This window comes from Beta vulgaris, chromosome 2 (assembly GCF_026745355.1).
Source record: "Beta vulgaris subsp. vulgaris cultivar EL10 chromosome 2, EL10.2, whole genome shotgun sequence".
In the NCBI taxonomy this organism is placed as follows: Eukaryota; Viridiplantae; Streptophyta; class Magnoliopsida; order Caryophyllales; family Amaranthaceae; genus Beta; species Beta vulgaris.
The window spans coordinates 47455584-47480712 of NC_079203.1; the positions used below are offsets into that span (position 1 = coordinate 47455584).

At 35.4% G+C, this 25129-nt stretch overlaps 3 protein-coding genes across 7 annotated transcripts; 2 read left to right on the forward strand and 1 right to left on the reverse strand.

The window, feature by feature from the left end:
* Window positions 1-1210: 1210 nt before the first annotated feature.
* Window positions 1211-15850, reverse strand: LOC104883133 (hypothetical protein). 5 transcript variants are annotated; one of them, XR_007271463.2, is made up of 5 exons: window positions 15438-15850; window positions 12799-13127; window positions 12354-12546; window positions 7857-7910; window positions 1211-1564 (listed from the first exon to the last, which is right to left on the reverse strand). XR_007271463.2 is itself a non-coding variant. In XM_048639188.2 (4 exons), exons 1-3 carry the CDS (start codon window positions 15675-15677, stop codon window positions 12387-12389), a joined length of 729 nt encoding a protein of 242 aa, XP_048495145.1. In that variant the 5' UTR covers window positions 15678-15850; the 3' UTR covers window positions 2392-3460; window positions 12354-12386. The 5 variants fall into 5 exon arrangements, 3 of the variants coding, with proteins under 3 accessions (XP_048495145.1, XP_048495144.1, XP_010665900.1); XR_007271464.2 differs by lacking the exon at window positions 1211-1564 and adding an exon at window positions 2392-3460; XM_048639188.2 differs by lacking the exons at window positions 1211-1564; window positions 7857-7910 and adding an exon at window positions 2392-3460.
* On the forward strand, window positions 5889-7292 carry LOC104883124 (zinc finger protein 3). Its single transcript, XM_010667578.4, has one exon. It carries the CDS (start codon window positions 6236-6238, stop codon window positions 7070-7072), a length of 837 nt encoding a protein of 278 aa, XP_010665880.1. The 5' UTR covers window positions 5889-6235; the 3' UTR covers window positions 7073-7292.
* Window positions 15851-19568: 3718 nt separating the features above from the next.
* Window positions 19569-23266, forward strand: LOC104883113 (deSI-like protein At4g17486). The gene is made up of 3 exons (XM_010667570.4): window positions 19569-20142; window positions 21270-21557; window positions 22789-23266. Exons 1-3 carry the CDS (start codon window positions 20010-20012, stop codon window positions 23046-23048), a joined length of 681 nt encoding a protein of 226 aa, XP_010665872.1. The 5' UTR covers window positions 19569-20009; the 3' UTR covers window positions 23049-23266.
* The last annotated feature ends 1863 nt before the right edge of the window (window positions 23267-25129 follow it).

Consider the following 25129-nt stretch of genomic DNA (forward strand, 5'->3'; position numbering starts at 1 on the left):
TTTCAGATCTATATCACGTCTAAATCATTAGTTTATACACTCATATGTTATCCCTGTATTATATCAATACGAGCGATCTGTTTAACAGATTGCATACATATGAAGTCTTCATAAAAGACCGTAATTTGAAGTTTCTGGTATGTTTACGAGTAAAATAAAATTTTCAACATTCAATCTAGTACTAAGAAGTATTTTAAGGAGAAAAATAATGGATGTAAATGAACTCTTTGTGCTAGCTTAATTCCTTCCTTACTCATAATTCTAAACTTGTAATTCTCGCTGACAACGTAATGTTCAAATTACACACAAGAAACTTCAATTAAGCGTCTATCATAATAGTTCTGTTGTTAAGAAATTCTATATATATTTTATCTGGTATGTTCTATTGAATCCTAAGTTAGTCCTAACATCTATTTTAATTTGTTTTGCCACAAAGTATCTAAACTAGAATACATTCCACCTAGACTAGTAATGTGATTCCAGATAGAAAGTGACTCATAATATCTCTACTAAATAATCAACTTAACCAATCTTAGTTGATCTCAACTCTCTCAACTACTTCTTAACTAGTTTGAAAAAGGCCCATAGCAGAAGTCAGAAAAGGAAAGAGACTAAGGTGGGAAGTGGGGTTAGGTTATAAAGGAGTATAGATGTTCATACCATACCTAAATGAATATTTTTTTGAAGTAGGAAAAAGAAGGAAGAAGAAGGGCATGTACTCCCCAACTTATTTGCAGTTTAGTTTAATTTTGTTCACTTCAAGTCAATTCAGTTCAATTCAGTTCAATTCAGCTCTGAACAATACTTTTACTCTCACATATCACTATTCATTTCAGTCCAGTTTAATTCAGTTCAGTTCAATTCAGCTGTTTTATGCCGAAAAAAACAGGCCCGAAAAAGATAGTTTCAAGTTTCAACTTAATTATTACAAATTAAAGGAGGTAGTCCAAGCTCCTTAACTTTCTTCTCTTTCAGGTGTCAAACACGGCTTTATTTAGACAGACAAAGATCTTATAAAGAGATTTGGTTAAATTTTGATTAGACAAAGATGTGAAACATGGAATCATTCAAGAGGAGTTGTTTAATAAAGTAATAATAATAATTAGGAATGCAAATTGCAACAAAAAATGCCAAAATGCACTTGTTAATTTTTTTTTGAAAGAGGCTTTTATATGTGGGGTATTATAGGCAAAAGTCACATGAGTTTGGTTTTCAATCATAATAAAAACAAAAGTTAAGATTATACTTATCTTAAAGGGTTTTACTTTAAGGATTTGATGATGCTAAACTAATAATAATAATACAGCATAGAATACCACAATCAAAGAAGAAGAGTAGTGAGTAGTAGTATTTACTATTTACTATTTACTATTTAGAAGAGTACACCTCATCTTCCCCATTAACTTGTCGGCCACTTGTCATCATCGCCACTGTGCTACAAATATACGACAAACTCACATCTCCTTTCGACACGTGGGAATGCCTCATTGGGCCGCGTTTTCAGTTCCTCTTCTCTGACTAAAGTCACCAAGTATTCAAAAGTCACACCCCATGTTGGTTTTCACTGTTATAAAACCAATGTAAACCGGATATAATTATCTCACAGTAGTGCATACATAGATATATTAAGTTCAAACAAAATAAGGGAGAAATCCCTCCTGTCTTTATTAGTTTGCTAGTTTATTTTGTATATAGTTAATAGTTTTATAGAAACAATGTTGCTAGACAAAGTGAAACTATTATTTTATGTTAAAGTTGAATGTATGTGTGATGGAAAGTTAATGGTCTCATTTCAAAAATAGAAACAAAGAAAATTAGTAAACTAATAAGGAACATCCCAAAAAAGAATACAGATAAACTAATAAAGACCGTAGTTAGTATATATTATAAGGCTATGTTCTTTTGAAATAAAGTTAAAATGAAGTGAGTTAAGCTAAATTGAAATTATCAGATAAAATTAGTTGAACTATACTCAATTGAAGTGAGCTAAATTAAACTCGACTGAACTGAAACTGTGTTTAAAGAAACAGTAACGAGTGAAACCACTCATATACTATATTTTACCAGGGTTCGGGTAAGAAAAGAGGGTTGTGATAGTTTAGTGACTAGGGATGTCAATTGGACGGGGCGGGTGCGGAGGATGGTACCCCCACACCTGCACCCGCATTAAATTCTCATCCCCATTCCCGCCCCACCACCTATTGCTGGGAAAGATTTCATCCCCATTCTCGCCCCACCACCCATTGCAGGGGCAAATTCTAGACCTACCCTTGCCCCACCCCCACCCACGTCGAACCCGCGTAATACCCACTTCATCCCCGCAAAAAATCCACCAAAAAATCTGCCATAAGCCCATTATAGTTGTATACTTCACAAAATCACAATATAATATAGTAAAAGAAAAGTTAAAATACATTAACAAAGACAAATGTTTTATTACATTTTAAAAGTGTCTTCAAATACATTAGTAATATGTATATAAATAGAATTTTAATAATAAATAGGGGCGAGGGTGAGGCGGGGCAGGCGGGTATAACATAAAATCCACACCCGCTCCACCAACCATTGCGGGTACAATTTTAATCCTCATCCCCGCCCCATCCCCGCCAAACCTAGACCTATACCTGCCCCAATTGAGCGAAGATGGGGCGTGTCTCCTACTTGACCCGCCCCACTGCCATCCTTATTAGTGACCATCAATGTAAATTGTTGTCACATCCATGATATCCCACCCATCTTTCTTGTGAGTCTTTCAAGTTTCAGATATAGACTTCGATCAGGTAACCACAATACCATATCAATCAAGTTATTGGTGTCAAAACAGTCAAATAGATTTTAACCTGAATCATGTAAAAGTCTAAGCTGCCATAATAGTATTAAAATGCAAAAGAACAAAATGAATCAGACTGTGGGAAACACTTCAGAGATGTATTTCTAATCAAATCTATAGAAAATATACCACAATAATCCATCCTAAAAAATATAGTAATGTTGATAAGGTGGAAAACTGCTACTTGAAGTTTCAGAGTATCCTAATATTTTTTTTTGTTGTTCTAGGGAATACTCTGACATGCACATACACAGTCTTTATTGAACTAAAAAAAGGGTTCATTCAGTGCAAATTGATGAGTATCCCACCACAGATTTTCAAGTGTTTAAGAAAATAAGATTAAGACTAAAAACTAAAGAAGATGCATGATGGAAGTACAACCACTACGATTAGAATATTTGGCAACTAGCAATCTAGCTATGAGAAGATAACACATTTGATAAACAAACAAATAAACACATTACATTAATTTGCAATCAGTCAGAGACTTAATAAGTTAGGACATAAGTATGCTTCCCTCTAGGAATATAATTAACAAACTTGTACTATCTACATTATACAAATGAGTTATACCTTCTTCTGACAATTAAACGAGGAATCACAGGAGGGTAAAGAATACACCACCATGCACTGCACATTGGAGTAGCACAAGTCAGATATACTATTTGACAGGTGGACTCACCTTATTCGGCCACATTCTCATTTCTTATATCTTTATTTTTTTATTTTTATTTTAGTAAGAAGAAGTGGTCCGAATCCTGCTCGAGTCTTAATGAGCCAGACACTTTGAGAGTGAGGGGAAAGGATAAGGGAAATCCCTACCCACAAAGTGCCTCTAATGGGTGCTCTCTTTACCACTTGATTCTTATATCTTTATATGCATCAACCGCAAGCAATGATATTTGGATATGTATAGATGGGTTATGGGATTTTCTCAACTAGATATAAGATGATAGTTTTTGAATAAAAACACATGAGATTGACAATTAACCTGAATTCCAAAACTAAAATACCTTATCTGTAACATAATAATGCAACAAATGAATATTTTATACCACGCGAATAATAATACCCATTTATTGCAGTTGGTATGTTACAGAAGAAGTACGAGTTACTCAGTATAATATTAAATTGAGGAAAATAAATTGCTCACAGAAATATATACTGACGAACCTGAATTAGTGAAAATTTGTTAAAACAAAAAGTAGAAATAATGCACTCAAACAAATAAACATTGCAAATCTCAATAATGAGCTACAATCGTTTTGGTAATGATTACTTGTCCAAGATTAAACAGTAACACATTCTTTTGACTGTAGATTTAAAACACATCATATTCCTTAATATGCACGAAGAATTTAAACTAAAACATGGCATTAAAAAAAAAGTCAGGAAACAGAACTCAAACAAAGAAATTTCACAGAAAAGGACTTGAGAGAAAGGGATTAGTTCCTAATTTCATTTCACCAATTTACCCCAATGTCTGAGCATCTAACAAGATGTGTGCTCCAACAATCATTATAGTTTAGACCAAACTAGTTTATGATAGTTGACCTTCTACCATATCCAACATTCTACTATGGTTTAATTGTAAGCTTTACCTTTTGGTAGGACCTCCATCATTAAGTACTATACATCAAACACCAAGTACCTAAACACTTGACCTTAAGTAACTCAAAGTCATCAACCACCATATGTCCATATTATTCCACTTTCTCACATGAAGATTAGCTACTAGTACTTAATGAAATTTCCTCGGCCTCTAGATGTGGGGGACTAAGGAGGTTTGTGGTACTACGAATCCTCGGTTCATTATGTTTCGACCATCTTATTTTAATCATGTAGTAAGATCTAGATGCAACGATTATATGATAGTTTCACTCTCATAAATCAAGGTTTTGAGTTCGATTCCGAGTTCTTAACCTCGTTACATAAAATGATAGGTTTGGAATAAAACACTTGATATTTCAAGTTGTAACATCGCTGGCTTACAATTATAATTTTAAACTAATGTACGTAAAATGTAAAGACAAACACATGAAACACAATATAAAACACACTAAACCAATAGAACAAAAGGATGGAAAATTTAGACTTTTGCCCACTTCTCTTATGAGAATTTAGAAACTCATCATAAGTATCCAAGGGGGTACCACCTTAGCAATAATGTAGTAGGAGGAATTATAAAATACCAACCATCTTTTGGCGGAGGTTAACAATAAGTTTTGGTGTAAGTGCACAAGGAGGCTAATGCAATAAGTTAGTATTCCATTAGTTAGTGGCAAAATAATTAATGTAGGGAACACCAAAAGTGGCACCTCATGAAAACTCACAAAAGGAACAAAGCCCTAGTGACATGGGACAAGCTGCCCCTAACTGATAGTCTAATCTGCACTCTGCAGTACAAGGTTAGCATGTCCCCCAATAACTAGAGCACTCCATAACCCCCAACAGGTATAAACCCACATAAGTTTCAGTCATAGCTAAGTGATAAATTTATGTGTCTGAAAACTTATCACCTCAAACAAAAGTCTCATCAAATGCCTCCAGTTCCACTTCAACTAAGTATCTTTACAACTGATATGGGGTCCATTTCTCCAATCAAAGGAAGATATTCTAATAAAAACACAAAGCATTCCTGTACACAATTTTCCCCCCTTAATGAAAAATCTATAGTAGAAATGTACAAAATCATACCATCTTTCATTTTTCTTTCGAAAATATTCCCTTTTTAGGACCTGTTTTCCACATCTTATTTTCTTTTCAATTCAATTCAGTTAGTTACAATCATTTCAATCAGTTCGGTTCAATTTCAATCAGTTCGGTTAAGTTCCTAACTTATTTATTATCATTATTATTAGTTATAATTTAGTTTAATTCAATTCAATTTCAATAAGTTGTTTTACGCCGAATAGAGCATATCCTTAGTTGAAAAACTCCCAAATTACCCTTATATAAATCAGGAATATAAAAAAATGTCTGTCAAAATTGATTGGATCTATTTTCCTCCATTCGGATATGGATTCATCCCTCATATAAAATTAGTTTCATGCATAGTAAATGGAGCACATTCATATTCTATGAGAATAATATTATATAAATATGATGAATAGACTAGCCATAGGTCCCCTTAGATTAGATATAGGCATAACGTGCAGTGTCAAATAAAAAAAAGTATGTGGAGTGAATAAATAAGTCTCTTGCTCTTAGATCGACATAGAGACACTCAAACCCAAATACCCAATACACTTAGTAGGAAACAACTTAAAAGTAAAACCTTTCTGTTCGAATCAGAAGCAACTCCTCTCAGATATGGTTCATCAGTTTCTTCAATTCCACAGGCTAGGTAGAGTATAACATAAAAGAGCAGCAGGTAGAGCTACCACAAAATCCATTTCTAACAAAATGGAACAAATAGAGCTGGAACCATGTCTTTCAGGAACATCAAGTACCATCTCTGCTGCACAAGAAGTTCTACCCCACACACACCTTTATAGACAACTGCATCAGCACCATAAAGCAGGCAAAGAAGCTCAACTAGAAGATCAAGATCAGGAACAAGAGACAGTTTCCCAGACTCAAATACCATTAGATTTCATGATATCTAATGAGGATTCATGCCATGAATTCAACGCGGAACTCAACCTCATCGACTGCTTAAACGTAGGATCATCACAGAGTTCATCAGAAACTCCCCAAGCCTCAGAGAGTGAGCCACGAGTTTTCTCATGCAATTACTGTCAGAGAAAATTCTACAGCTCGCAAGCACTAGGTGGACACCAAAACGCTCACAAAAGAGAGCGGACGATAGCAAAGAGAAACCAGAGAATAGGAGCAACAATAGCAGCAACAGCAGCAGCATTTGGGCATCCATATTTGCACCAACAACATAATTATTCAAACATTGCTTCCTTACCTCTACATGGTTCTTCACCTAATCGATCTCTCGGAATTCAGGTACACTCAATGGCCCATAAAACTCCTCCTAATATGACAATGTCTTCTTCTGGAAATGTTTACGGACATCATGGGTGGTTAAGGTTGCCTATTGAACAACAACCCGCAGTAGGGAAGTTAGTGACGGAGACCTGCACAACTGCAGGACCATCCTCGAGAGGTGGAGCTGGTAGATTCAACATAGTAGATGAAGGAGTCACCAGTGGAGGTTGGTGGAGTGGAGACAGTACAATCAAAAGTAATTCAGAGGACTCTACAAAACTTGATCTTTCGCTCAAGCTTTAAAAATGTTATTTTATTCTACAGGAATATTTTCTTCTCTTTTTTTTTTTTCTAGAGTAGGAGTTTGCTACAAATTACAATATGTTTGGGACATTGTTAGCTTAATTCTCTCTATCCTTCGTGGGATGATATCATGTAAATTTTCTAATGACAAAGTAAAATGATTTTTCTTTCAAAAAAATTTGAGCTTAAATATAAGATCGTGGCTTGAGAGTTTCTAGTATATTGTTTTGTCATTCCTATATCCTGATTCCTGTCTAATATAGGTAACAAAAATTGGAACTTGGTTTCACTTTCAAAATTATATGTGCCATCCCGTTTTCCAAAATCTACAAAAAACCAATGACAGTCAGAAGGGGAAATGTTACATCTCCACTTGAAATCAAGAACTAAAAAACTATTTAAACTCGTGAGTTGAATTCACTATTTATCTATTTCTATTAGTAGTGAGTTGTTGACCCACTGGGTAGATAAAGTTTTTTCCAGTCAGAAACTGCAAAGTTCCCTTAAACGCTTAAACAACTTCAAAAATCCAGAATGGTATGCTCCCTTACTCATTTTCCTAGAAAATACATGACAGAAATCTGTGTGCATGACTCTAAGGCCAAGCCTTCTTAGCCTAACCAAGCAATAGAGAAACTTTAACAAGCACAGATTAACAATTGCGATAGCCATTATCTAACTGCTAAGAATTCTTGTCATGACATAAGAAAATAAGAGAGATGTAGAACATTAATATATAGATTAGTTTAAAATCGTTTAAGCTGCAAAATAGTAAATGACTTACAAGGATGACAATGTATCACAACCTTTGAGCAAAGTGGCCCAATCAACTGTTCAACTTCAAGGAAAAAAACAATTATCATGGCATAAACAACATGACATTCAACTTCTACGCGACTAATATATAAAGCTATTATTGACAAAAGACAACGGAGTAGAAACACCAAACCCAACATAAAATGCATTTGGCATTTTGCAAGTGATGTCTAGTGGAAACTCTTCTACCAGCTCTTCAAGTGTCTTGAAAAGGAGTACAAATCAAATAGAATTATGTGTACAGTTTTGATATTCAGCTTAGAAATTACTGCATCGACCCAATCTATTTCTCCAAGAGGTGAAGGTATTTCACTTCATTTCATGGGTTTAAACAATTAAGAAAGATGTTCTGATAATTGCGGAAATCGACCAGCTACTACAAGTTTGCATAGAGAGGTTCCAGTGTGCGGTTTTGACCCAACTGACTCAGGAGCCGGGATAGCAAGGCTTGGACCAGTCTACCTAGCAGTTGGCTCATGGTTGCACACTAGTTTTAAGCCAACTTACTCTAAAAGAGAAAAGGTTTGTAGATTAAAAGAGAACGGAGCGAGTTATATATGATAAAATTGGACAAAAATGATGGCGAACCTAGACTGGCTCACCTCCTAGCTTGATTGCTTCGGAGGGCCAGTCCTGCTCCCAACCCAACTCACACAAACCGACCAAATGTCCACCTCTATTTACATTAAAAGATATCTATAAAACTGAATTTAAGTACTTCTCTCCAATTAAAGTTTGAACTCTAGAGAGATACGGTTCCAGCAGTCATTTAGCACCCAAGCTACCAAACTCTTGCATATTAAGCAACACTACGCTTCTGGTGTGTTTTTTTTATATAAATGGATCACTAGTAAGAAAAAGATATTTACCAAATGGTTTGCTAATTAACAAGAGAGAGGAAGGGAAGGCGAGAGCCACATTACGTTGGATTACCATGACGCACAGGCTCGGGTTAGTTATCAAAGTGTTTGGTAAATAACCATATTCCACCAGTAATTTTAGAGAGACAATGGAACTGTCAATTTTAATGAAGGGAACCTCATTTCCTTGCATAGTTGCCTGACATTGTCATCTAAGCATTGTTTAAGAATAAAGAGGCCAAGCACACAAAATAGACACAAAGGAAACAAAGCTAATGCCCACAAGAAATGATAAACAACTCGAATCCAGCAAAGACGTACGGTAAGCAGAAGAGAAATAATAGTCCAACAATTATAGAAACAAAGTCGAAACAAATTCAAAGCAAATGAGATGACTTATCAGCTATCGTACAAACAAAAGAGACTACAAGTTGAGGAGGTGTTGATCCATTCCAATTGCATGCTATTTGCAATATTCACCAAGGAATGAATATATTTTCATAAATTTCTATAGTCAAGAAACTGATAAAATAATACTTTGGGCCTTAGTTTTGTACTAGTATCTTTTCTTCAATTGAGCCGAAAGTAACCTTGTCATTTCAAATAAAATGAGAAAGCCCAACTAGAGTTTTCATCAGCACTCACCAAATTTAAGCAACAATCTTTCAATAGTTCAAATAAGGGTGACCGGTGGGTTGTTCCGATTGGGTCAATTTGTGTCCATGGTCATATCACAATTTACAAGCTGATACAAATATGTAAATTATAGATATAATTCTCAACAATCAACAGTAATAGTTGCAATCTAATTCACTTCAACAACAAACCATGCATAATATTATTAAAGATATTCGGGCTCACATTCACATCCTACAAACTAACTTCGGAGTGACAACTTTGAGCACATCTTTTTGAAAAAATGCCATAAAAAAGACAAGACAAACAACATTTGTAGTTGAAATAAGTCAATAACTTCTTATTTAGCAATCGAGAAAAAAGAAAAATTTTCAATTCTCACTGATTTTGGGTAGTATGGACAAGTGGTCAAAAGTCAGACCCCAACTTTAAAATACATTTAAAAAATTATAAGTAAAGGAAAATGCACAGAGGTGACCATCAACTTTGGAAGTTGATGACACATCGATAAGTCAAGGAAATTCTTCTTGTCAAACACCTGGTGATCAACCAAGTTCAGATGAAGTGGATGTTAAAGAACCTCGATCAGTTTCAACAACTAAGCTAGGAGGACCCCTGCCCAACTGTCTAGGTGACCCGATTCGTACCAAATTGGTAAATTGGAAGTTTGACCCCGAACACTAACCCACCAACTAGATAAACCAGTCCACATCAGCCTTGAATGGACTTATAAATGAACCAATAAAAAGAAACAAAGAATAAGAATGCGACCTTAAGTAGTAAAATCCATCCTCTATATTTTTTTTAAGGTGACACCAAGCCCCTGCTTTTAATTAGACCAGTATTACCAAGTACAACTCTAAAACTGTCTCAGTAATAAGCTTAACATAAACCTAATACAAGGAAACTTGTCCCTTAATAAATATATGGTACAGAGCTACCCGGAAACAAATAGTAAATCCACATATCTTCCCAAAAACAATTCTATGTTGCTGCTAAAATGAACTATCAGCTACCACCTATCCCAATTGAGCAAAAGTCAATCCCAGATTGGAGCCTTAACAAACAAATATTGCTGAAAACTCATATCAGCTCTGTAAAACTGCCACTAAAATGAAAATTCTTCATAAATTCAGTGATGTAATTGTAACTCATGCTCACGCCAAACTAATCACTAGTGGTCAAAAGACACCCACTCGAAGCAATCTCCCATATGTGACCTCAATAATTTTTCTCCTCATCATCCCTCTTATGCTGCTCTCTCTTAAGCCTCATGCATATTTAGTTCAATTATTTTTATCCTCAACCTGACATGACCAAACTATCCGCATAAAAGTAGTTTCAAACCTAAAAGAAGGAATTGGTCTCGTGATTGTGTGAATGGTACAACAGTTTGTAATGAACTAGCATCACTAAGGTGAATAAACACATCGAGTAAAACTGATATTTGATTGATAATATGGAATTTGACAGTGAAAAAGATAGTAACAAGCATTCGAAGGCTTGATTCTCTCCCAAAACTAACTACTAATAGTGTATTTGCCCAAATTAACATAGTAACGAGTGTATATTATGAAAGTACCCCTGCCCCCTAGGCTAGCCTATTACACTGTTCCTAAGTCTCTAATCGAATCTAGTAATGTTCTAAATAGCTCTTTTTATGTTTATGCTAAAATAAGAATTCCAACTTTCGGCTAACCAAGATCAATGAAAACCAAGAAGACAATGAAACCTTATTAAGATTGTAAAGAATATATAACTTTGGAAATTAACATTGAAATGCATACAACTATTCAATAATGAAAGTAGTCAAAACAGACTATAGAGGAGAGATAAAGCGAGTTGAACACAAAGGAAAACAACAATTTCAGCGAAGGGTTTTTAAAAATTCAAAGAAGGAATCACATGTAGAAACTTAAAGTTGAGTTCTTACAAGTTAGTGAAAAAAGGCATTTCATCTTCAATATATACATATCTAATAATAGGGCTGGCAATCAAGTCGGGTAGGGTTAGTTTTAGGTTGACCTTATTTATATTTCAGGTCGGTCACTTACCCCTAACCCAAACCCGACTTGATTTATATTTCAGGTCGAAAACCTCAACCCAAATGTAACCTTATATATTTCGGGTTGACCCGAAACCAACCCAAAATGACCTGAAAAAAAAATAAATATTCAATGATCAAAAAACTACCAACTTAATTCAAAAAGGTATTGTACATGTAACATGTTTAAGTTTCAACATTCAAAGCCGGAATTTTCAGGTTGAAGTGAGTTGGGCTTGGCCCAATATTATAACCTAACCGGCTAAGGGCTAACCTAACATAATATAAGTTAATTTTAAATCAGGCCATTTCGAGTTATCTTCAGGTTGAAAACGTCAACCTGAACCTAACCCATTATATTTTCAGATCGGGTTGGATCAACCCATCTTTTTTTCAAGTTGAAAATCTCAACCCAGGAATTTTCAGGTCAGTTTCAGATCGGGTTATCATGTTGGGTCAATTTTTGCCAGTCGTATCTAACACAGAAGGAAGTTATTTATTTTCGTAGTCAGCCCAAAACAAAAAGTTGTATATTGTATATATAATATACTCCTTAGATTTCATTTTCTTTGAAGCAGGCTTCATTCTGCAAGATAAAGTGATCGGTACAGTATTTACATTGTTTTATTTCCATCAAACTCCAAAAAGAAATATGTAAGAGCACTTGCAATCAAGCCTCAAGCAAGCAATAACTACCAAAAAATAATTTTCTCCTAACAGCTGGTCAAGATGAAGAGACTAAGATGTCGTCAGGTACATGTCCCACCAGTCATGTACATATTGACCTCAAAACCCATCAGCTTCGTCAACATTCAGCAAGCTTTTATGGAACAAAAAATAAGAATCATTTGCATATTATGCACAAGAATTCTGTTGAAGGAACTTTATATAAACACTAGAATCTAAATAATGTCAATGTCATTACCATAAATCCTCCAGGGAAGCCAGAACTGGCACTCTACATTTCAACAAAAGACTTGACAGTTTCTAACCATCTCAGAAGTTCAGTTCTATCCTTGTTGACCATATATTGATGCAAGAAAACAGAAAGTTCAGCATTCACCCCCCTTGCTTCCAAATATTCATGAAGTGCCTTCCGCAGCTTGGGGTTCAAGTTCCTGAAGAAACGAAACATACATAGAGTCAATTACAGATTCAATGCCTTCCCCTAATCTCTGGTGTTATGTAGACAGTAACGAGAAAGATAAATCCTTAACATGCTTTAGCGAAGTTTTCAGCTAGTCCACTATGAAATGCCATGAAGAATACAAAAGAACATGCTTAAGATCACAGAACCTATTTTATAAACAAAATTCAACACCATAGTTTTAGAAAAAATAAAGCTATGATGGCCAGAAAAGAGGCAGTACCTTGTATTAGGCCCCATGTGAGCTTTAGGCAACAATTTGTTCTCACGAAGCATGTAAACTTTCATGATCTCCAAGCCATCCGGCCATGCTGAGCACACAAAACCCAATCCATCAGATCCCTCACCCTTAGATATGTCTACCAGCAAACTTATGTGAAGGCGAATATCTTCGCCATCAGCGTCATCCCCAGCTTTTGGTTCAGATACACAACCATCAAACATAGTAGCCTCAAGTTTGATATCTTCTTTCTCGCTGAACTTGTGTCGGAGCCTTACAAACTGCTCACCTGGGCGGTCTTCAACAGAAAAAGAATTGAAAGTTGCAGAAGGCTGCATATTCCGATGAGAAAAAGGGAGATAGTTAAAGGCTAAACACCAACCAAATGTCTTTTAGCAACACAGACAGAATGAAAAGAAGTTGAGTGTAATGCGGTGAGATGCAAGGGAAAGGCAAACTTTTCTTCCACATTTCTAACAGCTCCATGGAATACTAGTTGATACATTTGTCGTACTGTCATACATTTTCACTTTTCTAACACATTGAACCCTAAAAAAATGTCCACAATAGACCTGCTGATATATCCTTTACAAGAATCTCCTATTTCATCTTTATAAAGTTTTCTCTCAAGTCATATACCATTTCTAATTCAGTTTTTTACAATGTGCAAATGTCGTGTAACCACAACATGCAGCGCATGAAGGTCATAGATAGAACTTCTATATGTGATGTCAATGCAACAAAATCTTCTAATACGGTCATCCCTCTACTTTCTTGAAACACTAAAGCAAATAAGATATAGCCTATATGCCAAACAAGGGGTCGAATTCATGAGCCAGAAATCCAAGATTCATCTTATTGGATCATCTCTTGAAGCCCCAAGGCCTTCATGTCCTTTTTCAGACCTTCAAAGTATGTCATCCCTGGTATCCCTCAACTTCTTTATTTTTAGCTCACTAGTATACCAACTCAGACGCCCTATATCTTCATCCACCCCTTCCCCCAACAATCAACATAAGCAGCCAACGTAGTTGGTTCTGCCTTCACTTATCTCCAGCTTTCAAGTGAATCTCGTCATAGCAAACTCTATAGTTCCTTATATTACCAATCATCCGTGTTATCATATACATCTTAGCCCCACCTATCTTCTATATTTCATCTTTCCTGAGTAGCCAAAAATTTTGACTTACAAAATAAGGTTGGGCCAAAAGCAGTTCTAATGTTCTATAGATACTTTCTGAACACTATTAGACACAATACAATCACAAAATGCACCCCTCACTCTTCTCAAATTTACTCCACCGCCATAAGTCCATATCAAATCCTGGGCACTTAAAGAGCTCCATTAGACTTACTCCTCTCCCAGCCAATCACACCATAATTTGATCCTTATCGTTGTTGCCATTAAATCTACACTCCAAATACTCTATTTTACTTTTCTTAGTCTAAAACTCCAAGTCTTGTCTCCAGGTATTGATCCCTGCTTCACTTGCAATGAAGAACACATCAAAAGAACTTCAGCCATACTCATATTCACACATGTCTATTGAGACCATGTGCTAACACTACTCTAACACAACCAAATTTTAACATGTCTAGTTCTATGAGAACAAAACGAAATACTCCAATAGAAAAAGATATCCTCTAATTAGAAACACTACCTGAAATCCTGAATTTCACCTAAGAATCACAAAACTTTACTCTATTTTATACAAGAAACAGGCTAACAAAAAAAACTAATGCAATTTACTCCAGATAAGTTGCTACAATCCCATATACCTTTAGTATCACCTTAACAACCGTGCTTGAGAGCTGAAATCCTTTCATTATATCCATATGACTACATGAAAATAAACTTCTGAGTATCCGTCTTTACCATAATGCAATAGACATGTAATTGCATGCCTCACCAAACAAATTTCTTACGTTATGATAACATAAGCTCAGTAAATAACCTTATCACAGAATTGCTTCTTAGAAAGATAGGCAAATCAAATCCTTCTTCCTGCCCGTTTCTCGACTAAATAAAATAAGTAGCAAGAAATATTTCTTTCCATACCTCAGAACAACAAAAACAACAACCTATCAAACGGTCATCATCTGATTATATAATACACTCATTTCATTTCACCTCAATACCTCATTCACACATCCCATTCATGAATTCCTACTACACAATTCCGTCGAAACAAATTCATTCCTCAATCTTTAAGCACCTAAAAATATTTCTCCATTATGCTAATGCACCACTCTATTCGGCCTTCGGACCGATGTAAGATTCTTCAAAACAAACACTCCCTACATTACCTTAATTTTCAGTCTGATCAGCTTAATTTTAAAGACAACACGAATTTCAAATAATTCTAGCAATCAATTTCAAGAATCACCCCTCAATTATGGATAAATTAGCTTTTGTATCATATGAAACCCTTACTCATAACATCAAAATCCTTCGTTTCTTTTCTACTTTTCTCAAAATAATTAGAACGCAAAAAACTTCATCCAATCCTTTCCAATGTAATGCTTCTCATCCTATGAAGGCTTAATTAGGGATTTCCAAACTCATCACAGAAATAATATAAATTACATAAAAACAAAAAATAACGCGACAAATTCAAAATAAAATAATAATCACGTAATACCTCATGAGGTGGAGCATACTCATTCTGGTATTCAACCTCATTTCGAAGTATTCGGATAATGTTGGAATCAAACGGTGATCGAACCTTCGATTCAGAAAAATGAGTGCGAATTTGAGTCGGAGATTCAGGTGTGAAGCGAAACGTTTGGAGAAGAGGTAAACGTAGACGATGTGAGAGGTTGGAGGAGAGAGAAAATGGAGAAGGAAGCCATTTTCGTGAAAATTTGAAGAAGGTAGCCATGAAAGTTTGCTTTTAATTTTTGGGAGGTTGAAGGAGGGTTTTAGAGTTTTTGGATTTTGGAACAACGTGAGGGATTTTGGAGGGTAATTGATTTCTCATTTCAGTCCATACTCTCGTAGGCCATACCATAATAGCCCATATTGAAATGTGGGTTTAAGCTTGGAAGTCATTCAGACTCGTGGGTTGATGCCAAATTGCCGACCAAACTATTGAATGATATGCCGTATGCGTAGTCTTGTGTCTAATCACGTCTATATTATTGTTTTTTTTTTCCTTGCTATATCGTATTTAGGTAGAAATTATTTTACTAATGGAAAACACCAAAAACTAAGAACCTTTGAAATTTAATTGTAGGAAAAATGAAAACTAATAATCCCATTTTTACTACTTTTGTCTAAAATAATCTCATCTTTTGGGAATCTGGAAACAATCCCACTTTTGACCCCATCTTCTCAAAACAAGTCTTTCGACCTGTTTAACAGGTTATATTTTTATTAATTTTTTTATTTTTGTTCTTTAATCTCTCTCTTCCCATCATGGGCACCACCACCACCCCTAAGCCTAGCCCCCACCCCTACCTCCTCCCCCTCCCCCTCCCCCTCCCCTCTATCTGCAGTCTTGCAACCCTTGCTCCCCGATCCCCATTCCTGAACCCCGATCCCCCTCCCTTGTAGACCAGTTACTCCCTATTCCCCTTCCCTGAACCCCGAGCCCCCTCCCTCACCGTCGCGCCTGCCTCAGTCGTCGCACCACCCTAATCGACATTGGGTTTTGGGTGGAATGTGCGGGATTTTAGTGGTTGGGGTTAGGGTGGGCTTTCAAGTGGGTAGGATGGGTTTCAGTTGGTTTGAGTGAGGTTTCGAGATGGGTATAAAGGTGGGATTGTTTTGAGCAGAAGTGGCAAAGGTGGGATTATTAATTTTCATTTTTCCTTAATTGTATGGTTTTCTATCTCCCAAATGAGGGACCAAGGTTTATATCTTAGTGAAAGCAAAATTTCAATTAAGGAGGGGAAATTGGAGTTTTTTGAGCATTTGGGTGAGTGAACATGTGCGAGTGCGACCTAAAGGAAATCCTTCTTGCCAAAGGATTCTCGAAAGGAGGTCCTAAAAGAAATTGAAAATGCTAAAAGAAAGAAATGAGTAGAAGTACATAGGTAATTGACAAAAAGAGGATAAAATAGGTAGAAATAATATGAAAATACACATGTCAAATAATGAAATATAGCAAATAATTTTGGGACATTTGTATGTAGCAAATACTTCTGAGAATAATTGTGGGGGATATAGAAAGTTAAAGAGACTGAATGAGTGTTGCTATAAAGTTCTTTCCAAACTTCGTAATTTTTTAGGTTGGATTAGTTTTTGCTAAATTAAATTTGCATGAAATATTAGTGTGTCGATGATAATTGAGATGCATATAACGGATTGGACTGGTGAAAAATAATTCTGGACTCATCTATATCAAGAAATGTAGTTGAACACTTGAACCATGGCTTTTTTGTCACTATTGTTACTAGTACTTGAAAGTCATGAAGATTTGTATTTCAAAGCGTGGTGTAGTCACAACATGAGTGAGATTTGCATTTTATTTAAATTATACAATTACGGGGTGTTTGTTTAGGGGGATTAGGGGGTGGGAATGGGATATTATATCCCTATGGGTAGATATCCCATGTTTGTTTGAGGGGATATCTAAATTCCCATGTGAAGGGGAATGGATTAAAACCCCTCTTATTCCACCAAAATAAGACATGGGGAGAGACAGGTATTAGGGAGGGGGATTATTTTTGGTTATGTTAAAGAGACAAATTTACCCCTTCATTAAAATATACTTCACTAATATTGTTTGCTCTTCTTTTGCTATCCTTCATTAAAATGGGTAAATTTGTAATTTAGCAATATATTCCCTACTTAATCTCACTAACATACCAAATAAGGGATTGGAATATATTTAATAAATTTCCACCTTCTAACTCCCATTCCCACTCTCATCCTCTAATCCCCAAACTCCCAATCCCTCATACCAAACGCCCCGTTAGAATTTTAAACGGTCTTAAATTTTTACAAATATATTTAAATTTTTACAAGAAATCCACTTCATTATTGGAATTTTATTTAATTTTTACAATTAGACTTTTAATTTTTTTTAAAGAAAGAATAAAATTACACTTCATTATTGGGATTTTATCTAGATTTTACAATTAGACTTTTAAACCGTCTTTAAGTTATTATATATCTATACTTCTTGAATTTTTTTAACCAATTGGGGTTGGCTTAAGTGGTTAAGTGTCTTTCGCTTCTCAACCAAGTTTCGGGTGAATGTTGCTCTTTCAGGTACTCATGCAAACTCCCACATGAGATTAGTCCACTCGCCGGAAGCGGTGGGAAACTCCTCATCATAGTAGGACCAAAAAAAATACAAATTCTTATATACGGTCGGCTCCCCATAATTTTAGCGGGTGGCCCGTCCATAAATGAAGCCCACACGGAACAACGCGTCTTGCATAGCTCGCTTCAAATTTAGTCCACCTTTGCTAGAAACATCACCCATGTAACTCTTCTGCCATAAGAATCAGTGGTAACTCTTCCGCTATAAGAATCAATGGCTTCCAAGTTCCATAGGTCGCTTACTAACATCCGACGGCAGTTTATCGCTCTCTACCAATTTCCGTGTAATGAACGACGTCGCAACATGGATACTGTTGCTAATGCTAGCTTTAATAACCCTAATTCTAACCTTATAATTTCTCAATTAATTGAGAGACGAAGTGCAAGGAAGTGAGAGTGGTAAGTGGAATTGTTAAAATGGTGGACAACGGTGATGGTGGTTGAGGACGACATCAATGGTGGAAGAAGAAAAGTTTTTGCAGAGAGAAAAATGGAGGTCGTTCTTTGTCTGGGTTGCTAAACGACGCCCTAAGATTTCCTAGTAATGCCCTAAATACGTATAATATACTGTATTTTTTCATTTTAAGATTTTCTCCCTTCTTCATTCACTTTCCCTCCCTTCTTCATTCACTTTTCCTCCCCTCTTCTTCCACATCACCATTGAGCACTGGTGCAACACCCCACCGCCACCACACTACTAGTGGCGTCGCACCACCACTGACACACCACCACGGCACCACCGTTGTACACCCACACCCTCCTTCTCCCCTTTGTTTCCTTCATTTACAGTGAAAGGCAGGCGTCCATGGCAGACTTTCCACGACATGGTGAGGCGCCTGCCATGGACGCCTACACCGGTGGTGGGAGTCCATGGTGGACGTCTGCCTTTCTTTTTTAAAAAAAATTCAGAAAAAAAGGGTGGCATCCACAATTTCAGTCGGTGGTCTTGTTTTGTTTGAATGAGGAGTTTTTGGAAATGGAGAAGAAGATGGTGGTGGTGGTGGTGTGGCGGAGAAGTCATTTCTTGAAATTGGAGAAGAAGATGTGGTGGTGGTGGGGCCTGGGGCGGGAAGTGAGTTATCAACATATGTTGTTTGTGTATAAACAAATAGTGTTCGTAATTTTTTTTTTTACATATCTAAATAATAGATAGAGAAGTGTAAAATTAAAATATGATGAAATTATATCAAAATGATTGTCTATTTGTAAAGAATAAAAAAATATGAATATTGATATATTTTTTAAAAATTGCAAAAAGTAATTTGTTTTGGATAAACAATATCGTGACATGTGTGCCACTTATATGCTGCCACATAAATATTAGATGTTTGGCAAATATCTAACTGCTAGACATTTATCATTCCCCTCCAATAGCTGTATTCTTTTTTGTAGGCCAATATTTATCATAGGCCAAAAAAATTGTTAATGGGCAACATTAACCAATAAGGAAGGAAATTAGACAAGAAAATTAGTGGATAAACTCGTACATTTATTATTGTAGATCCCATTCCATGGTTGAAGAGTAAAGGAATGCTAATATTCAGCGTGAAGTTATGGAGAGAAAGGGAACACAACAGCAGTATTCCAAACAATCTCCCAATTTTCTCTCTCAAAATTATGCATTCCATTCATTCTCTTCTTTTCCCTAACCATTAATTAAAAACACTCTGTCTCTTTCTACCTTTCTTTAACAAACAAAAAAAAGACCTCTCATTCATTTCCCTCGATTTTCCTCCTCTTCCTGTAATTCTTTCCCTTTCTTTATAAAATATAAAATTCCCAGAAAAGAATTTTCCTGGCCCATATATTAAAAATAATTTTTCTTGGGACTAGCAACTATTTTCCAGATTCGAAGTATTTTTATAAGTAAAAAAATTTATCCCAGTAGGAGAGAGAAAACACACAAGAGAATAGAGATACAGAAAAAAAGAGTGAAAAAAAAATGTTGTGTAGAATGATACCAAAGAAGAAGAGGGCTGGTGCAGTACCAGTTTATTTGAATGTTTACGATCTTACCCCCATTAATGGCTACGCTTATTGGCTTGGTCTTGGTGTTTATCATTCTGGTGTTCAAGGTTTTAATTTTTTTTCACTTTCTCTCTCTTCAATATTTTTTTTTTCCATTTTCAGTAGTTTTTTAATTAGATGCAGATCTGATTTTTTGGCGCTTGTATTTGTTATTTGTGAAAAATAAAATGTGGGTTTGTTTGGTTCTGTGTTAACTTGAAATGGGTTTTAAAAAGATATTAAATTTGTTTTGTATGTTATGTGTGTTTGGTTGCTGGAATTCAGGCTGTTACTTGTTAGGTGTTTTTTGTAATTGGAAAATGAATGAGTAATTGTTGTAAATTTCGCGTAATTTTGGTGGGAGTATGACTGTATGAGAAGTTTTTTCTTATTGATGTGGAAAATTGAGATCTGATGATTCAGAAAAAAAAAAGTTTGTACTAGAATTAGAAGAAAATATGAAGAATTTTGAGTTATTTTGATTTCTCAGGTGCATTGGTGTTGTTAGTGTTGTGAAATGAGATCATAATTTGCTGTTTTTTTCAGAAAATGTGTACATGAGTGTTACTGTTGCATGAGATAACTGGGATTTGTTGCTTTGATTCTGGAAGTAGGTCTATGCACTCTGTGGATCCAAGGTGTAGACCCTCTATGTTTAGGGATTTGTGGCTCTATCTGAATTGTATAAAATGTCCATTTTTTTAGTGTTTACTATTTAGGGTGTTTGAGAATAGTAGCTGGGTACTATTGGTTGGATTAGATTTAAGTTTCCATGTGCAAGACTTCTGATTCAAGAGGTTTTTGTTTTCTTATATCAAAGACATTCTCTGGCAAGCCTAGCACTAAGGCTTATAAGTTCAGATAAGTTTGGATGAGCTCAGATAAGGGCGGCGGAGTTCATTTCACATCTAAACATATCTTTTAGATAAGTTGAGGTAGAGAACGGAGTCTGAATCGTAAAGTGTTTTCGAGCTTAAGATGTACGATGTTGAAGTCCATAACTATTCCCTTTCATCTCTGCATGTTTTCATAATTTACCCTTGTCATTCGAAGTGTGTTAATATTCTACTAAGATACCTATAAGGCATTCTTTTTGTGTTAGTGGAGCAATTGTAATGGCTAGTTCAACATATTGTTCATGTTTCTTGTGGTAAATGATGGGGCTTTGAAGCTGAATTGTGCTCAATTGTTTCAGTGCATGGGGTTGAGTATGCTTTTGGAGCTCATGATAATGCCACAACTGGGGTTTTCGAAGTAGAACCCAAGCAGTGCCCTGGCTTCACATTCCGAAAATCAATCTTGATAGGAAGAACAGATTTAGGTGCTAAAGAGGTTCGCGCATTGATGGAGAAATTATCGAAAGAGTACTTTGGGAATACTTACCATCTCATTAGCAAAAACTGTAACCACTTTTGTAATGATTTATGTATACGTTTGAGTGGCAAGCCAATTCCGAGTTGGGTAAATCGACTAGCTCGACTGGGTAAGTGATTCTTCTAATTAAACTTATATTTGTTTTAAGTTCATGATGTTTTTGATGAATTTCCTATTTCAATTGCTTTGTCCACTATGAAATGCTGCTTCTATAATGAGTTGATGGTGTATGAGTCATGCTTCAACTAAGTGCCTCTAAGTGGGTGAGCTTCATGATGACTATCTAGTTAATCTTTTTTCATTATAAAAGTGTTGGTATGTTTTTTAACTATAAACTTGGTATACTAGACTTTTAGTTTCCACTACTATATGATATCATCAAATATTAGAAGAGGGAAGCAGAACTTTCAGGTTATATACTAGTCAGTGAAAAGTGCAAATGCCTTGATTTTATTGTTATATATTGTTATCAACATTTTCAACATCGGGTATATGCAAGGACTTGTGTTGGTGAATTTGTTTTCGTCATTCTAGATCCTAGGACCATTAAGAGTCAGTGCTTGTTGGTGGCTAATGGTTAGCTATCAGCTGAGAATTTTACTTGCTTGTACTTCAATTCAATTATGTGATGTTGTATTTCATGTAATTTAATTCAAATATGTGATGTTCTGTTTCATTTGAATTGTATCTTATAGATTATGGATTGCCCCATGTTTTTCCATATACAATTATTTGTTGACTTGGTAAGATGCAAGGAGAGATGCTTTGGTTAAGAGGTGTTTGTTAATGTTCTCAGGCTCTTTTTTCCTCTTATAAATCACAATAACCCCATATAAGAGACGCGCATAATTCTCCATTATTAGAGGTTTCTTCCAAATATACCTTAATTGAGTCGAGAAATTTCCCTTTGTATGTAAGAAAAATGAACAAAAATGCCCTTGAGATTGGAATCTTTTGCCCAACTCTGTGATGGATTTGTCATCTCCACCCTTTTAATTATGAGGTGGGCTATTTGGCAAACAGTTTGGTAGCAAACAAGGGTAACATTTTCGTTTCCCTCACCTTTATAACCCGTTCTCTCTTGTTTACTTCCAAACTGTTAACAAAATAGATGTTCTCCTCTATCATCCACCTATTAGGGGATGTACAAAATGTAATGAGATGGATGGTTCTAAAGAAAATTTGATGTTAGTCTTTTAGACAAATAGTGCACGACTATTGCGAGAACCAGCATGGAAATTGGTCTTATGCATCTAAACGAAAAGAAATAAAGAATATACTTGAATCCAAATCTGTTATGTCCTTGCTAAATAATTCCTTTTTTTTTAATCAATGTGAAGGTCTTCTGTGCAAATGCGTTCTTCCTGCAGCTTTGGATGAAACAAAGGTTCGCCATATTAGAGCTGAAAACAAGGTCCGAGATGTAGACAAAAAAAAGCTGAGAAGCCAATCAAGTAGGTTCGAACCATCGAATTCTACTTCATCAACATTATCTGATTGTTCTACTGCTTCAGCCAGTAGAAGTAGGAGGCAAAGACGCTGTGTTCCTCCATCTTCATCCATGATCTGTGCTATCCCTCAGCAGGAAACTGTTTCATAGATCTTTTTTACTTTTAATTAATTCTTATTTTAGGTTTGCAATGTAAATTTGTGATGCAGACTTATTTGGTAGAAGATGCATGTCTCATTTATTTGTATTTTTTTTCGATTTTCGTTTATAGTTTGTGTTACTAGCTGCTAAAGAAAGTAAAGCAGCAGTTCTCTCAAGTGTATCATGCTCCTAATTTTGGCCTATAATTCCTGTTGATTATAGCTTTCTGTTGCTCTATCTCACAAGTCGCAACCCACTTGAAGAAAGATCTTTGTTTAACAACTAAACAGGGGAAGTGAAATGCCCTCTATGCCCCTAACGAGTAAACTGTAGTTAGAGTTGGACAAGTTAATCATGCAAGGATATCATTGATGAACGACCGCGTTTGCGAATAAATTTTTCTTTACACCTTATAACTTATAAGGATATTTTTGTCTTTTTCTTCCATTTTTATGAACTTCATCTCTCTTTAAATATGACTACATTGTTGTGGACACGAGTATTTAGAAGAGAAGAAAATAAATGGATATTCCGAAAAAGAAATATGCATTTATTAAAAATATATTTCCTTTGTTTCATGTTATTCGCTACACTTCTCAATTTACGGACTCCTAGGCAATTTTTGGAGAAAAGAGATGTAGAGTGTAAAAAGAAAAGGGATCCATGTGAGAGGAGAGAGATAGAGAGAGTTTATTTCCAAAAAAAAAATGTAGCAAGTAATGTGAAACTTCCGACAATGAAAAGTGTAGCGAGTATTATGAAACTAGCAAATTTAAAAATAGGAAGGGAATAGAGTTCTAATAAAGAAAAATGACTTGCTGTTTTACAATCTGTTCGACGGATCAGTACCTCGTCGCAAAATAAAGTATTTGGTTTTTTAAAGTTATCTAAAGTTGATGTTTTGTGAAGGTTAGTCGTTTTCATTAATTGCTTTTCTTCATTGTCCTCTACTCCTCGTATTAGGGGGGAATTGATGTAACTATGACAATGTTGACGAAAGCAATCAAGACTTGTTTACAGCAAACAAGTAACCTGTGTACACCAAACATGAAAGAGTGTTGCAAAATGACTCATTTGGTCAATAGATTTTTTTTTTTTTTTTTTGGTATATTTCACTTGATCAAGACATTAAAAATCAAGCTAAATTTCCAATTGTTGATGACCTCACCATTTTAAGTATTCAAATGAGCGTATTGGCAATTTACTTGTTGAATTCCTAACTTCAGTAGAGAAATAGTTCCGTCAAGATAAGCTTGACCTAATGGTAGGGAATGTGTTTTTAAACCTTGAGATTGAAGGTTTAATTCTCACTAGGAGCACTTTAAAAATAATAATTTCCCTTATTATCAGACTGTCTTGTCCGCTAACTTTGGCGGGATTCACCTGCGTGAGGTTATGGTTTAATAAGGTAGTTCATCTTATCAACAACAACAAAAAAAAAAAAAGTAGAGACATAGTTTCCTCTAATTAAAGCTATTACTTTTGGTCAAACTTCAGCTTTTGTAGCTGAGGCCTGGGTATTGCGCAATGGTCTTATTTTGGCACAAAATCTCAATATGCAGAACATTTATGTTCAAGGAGACAATCAGGTGGTGATTCACATTTTTCAAGGTCGATATTCATGTCCATGGAGCATTAACATTCTCATCAGTGACGACATCCGGTTGAAAATTAGTCAAATGACTATTTGTTCCATAGATCACATTTTCCGCGAAGTCAACTACACAACAGACTATCTATCAAAAAAAGATCACACTATTTCTGCTGCGGTGGTGGACGTTGACACAGGAGATGATCCTACACTTGCCTATTTTGTAAATCTAGATTTGTTAGGTTACTCCCTTGAGAGAAGGGTGCCCTAACTTCTCCTTTTGTACCAAAAAAAAAAAAATAGCAAAGATATGGTATAAGTGTATAAATTTCTGATAATTTTATTTGCGTTCTTTTTTGTTTATCATGTTCTCATAAATCAAATTTCTTTAACTTTGAAGTAATTTATAATTTCGTACATAAGGAAAAATGTTTAAGTGAAGTGAGGTTTTATAAAATAAATAGTACTTCATATACTAACAAAAAATTAACTTTTCAAT

Excerpts from the sequence above, each read along its gene's own strand:
- LOC104883124 (XM_010667578.4), top strand. The coding sequence starts at position 6,236 with ATGGAACAAATAGAGCTGGAACCATGTCTTTCAGGAACATCAAGTACC.
- LOC104883133 (XM_048639188.2), bottom strand. The coding sequence starts at position 15,677 with ATGGCTACCTTCTTCAAATTTTCACGAAAATGGCTTCCTTCTCCATTT. Across the intron at positions 13,128-15,437 it reads AGTATGCTCCACCTCATGAG|CCTTCTGCAACTTTCAATTC; the intron begins GTATTACGTGAT and ends CGGAATATGCAG. Across the intron at positions 12,547-12,798 it reads CACATGGGGCCTAATACAAG|GAACTTGAACCCCAAGCTGC; the intron begins GTACTGCCTCTT and ends TCGTTTCTTCAG.
- LOC104883113 (XM_010667570.4), top strand. The coding sequence starts at position 20,010 with ATGTTGTGTAGAATGATACCAAAGAAGAAGAGGGCTGGTGCAGTACCA. Across the intron at positions 20,143-21,269 it reads TTATCATTCTGGTGTTCAAG|TGCATGGGGTTGAGTATGCT; the intron begins GTTTTAATTTTT and ends CAATTGTTTCAG. Across the intron at positions 21,558-22,788 it reads AAATCGACTAGCTCGACTGG|GTCTTCTGTGCAAATGCGTT; the intron begins GTAAGTGATTCT and ends ATCAATGTGAAG.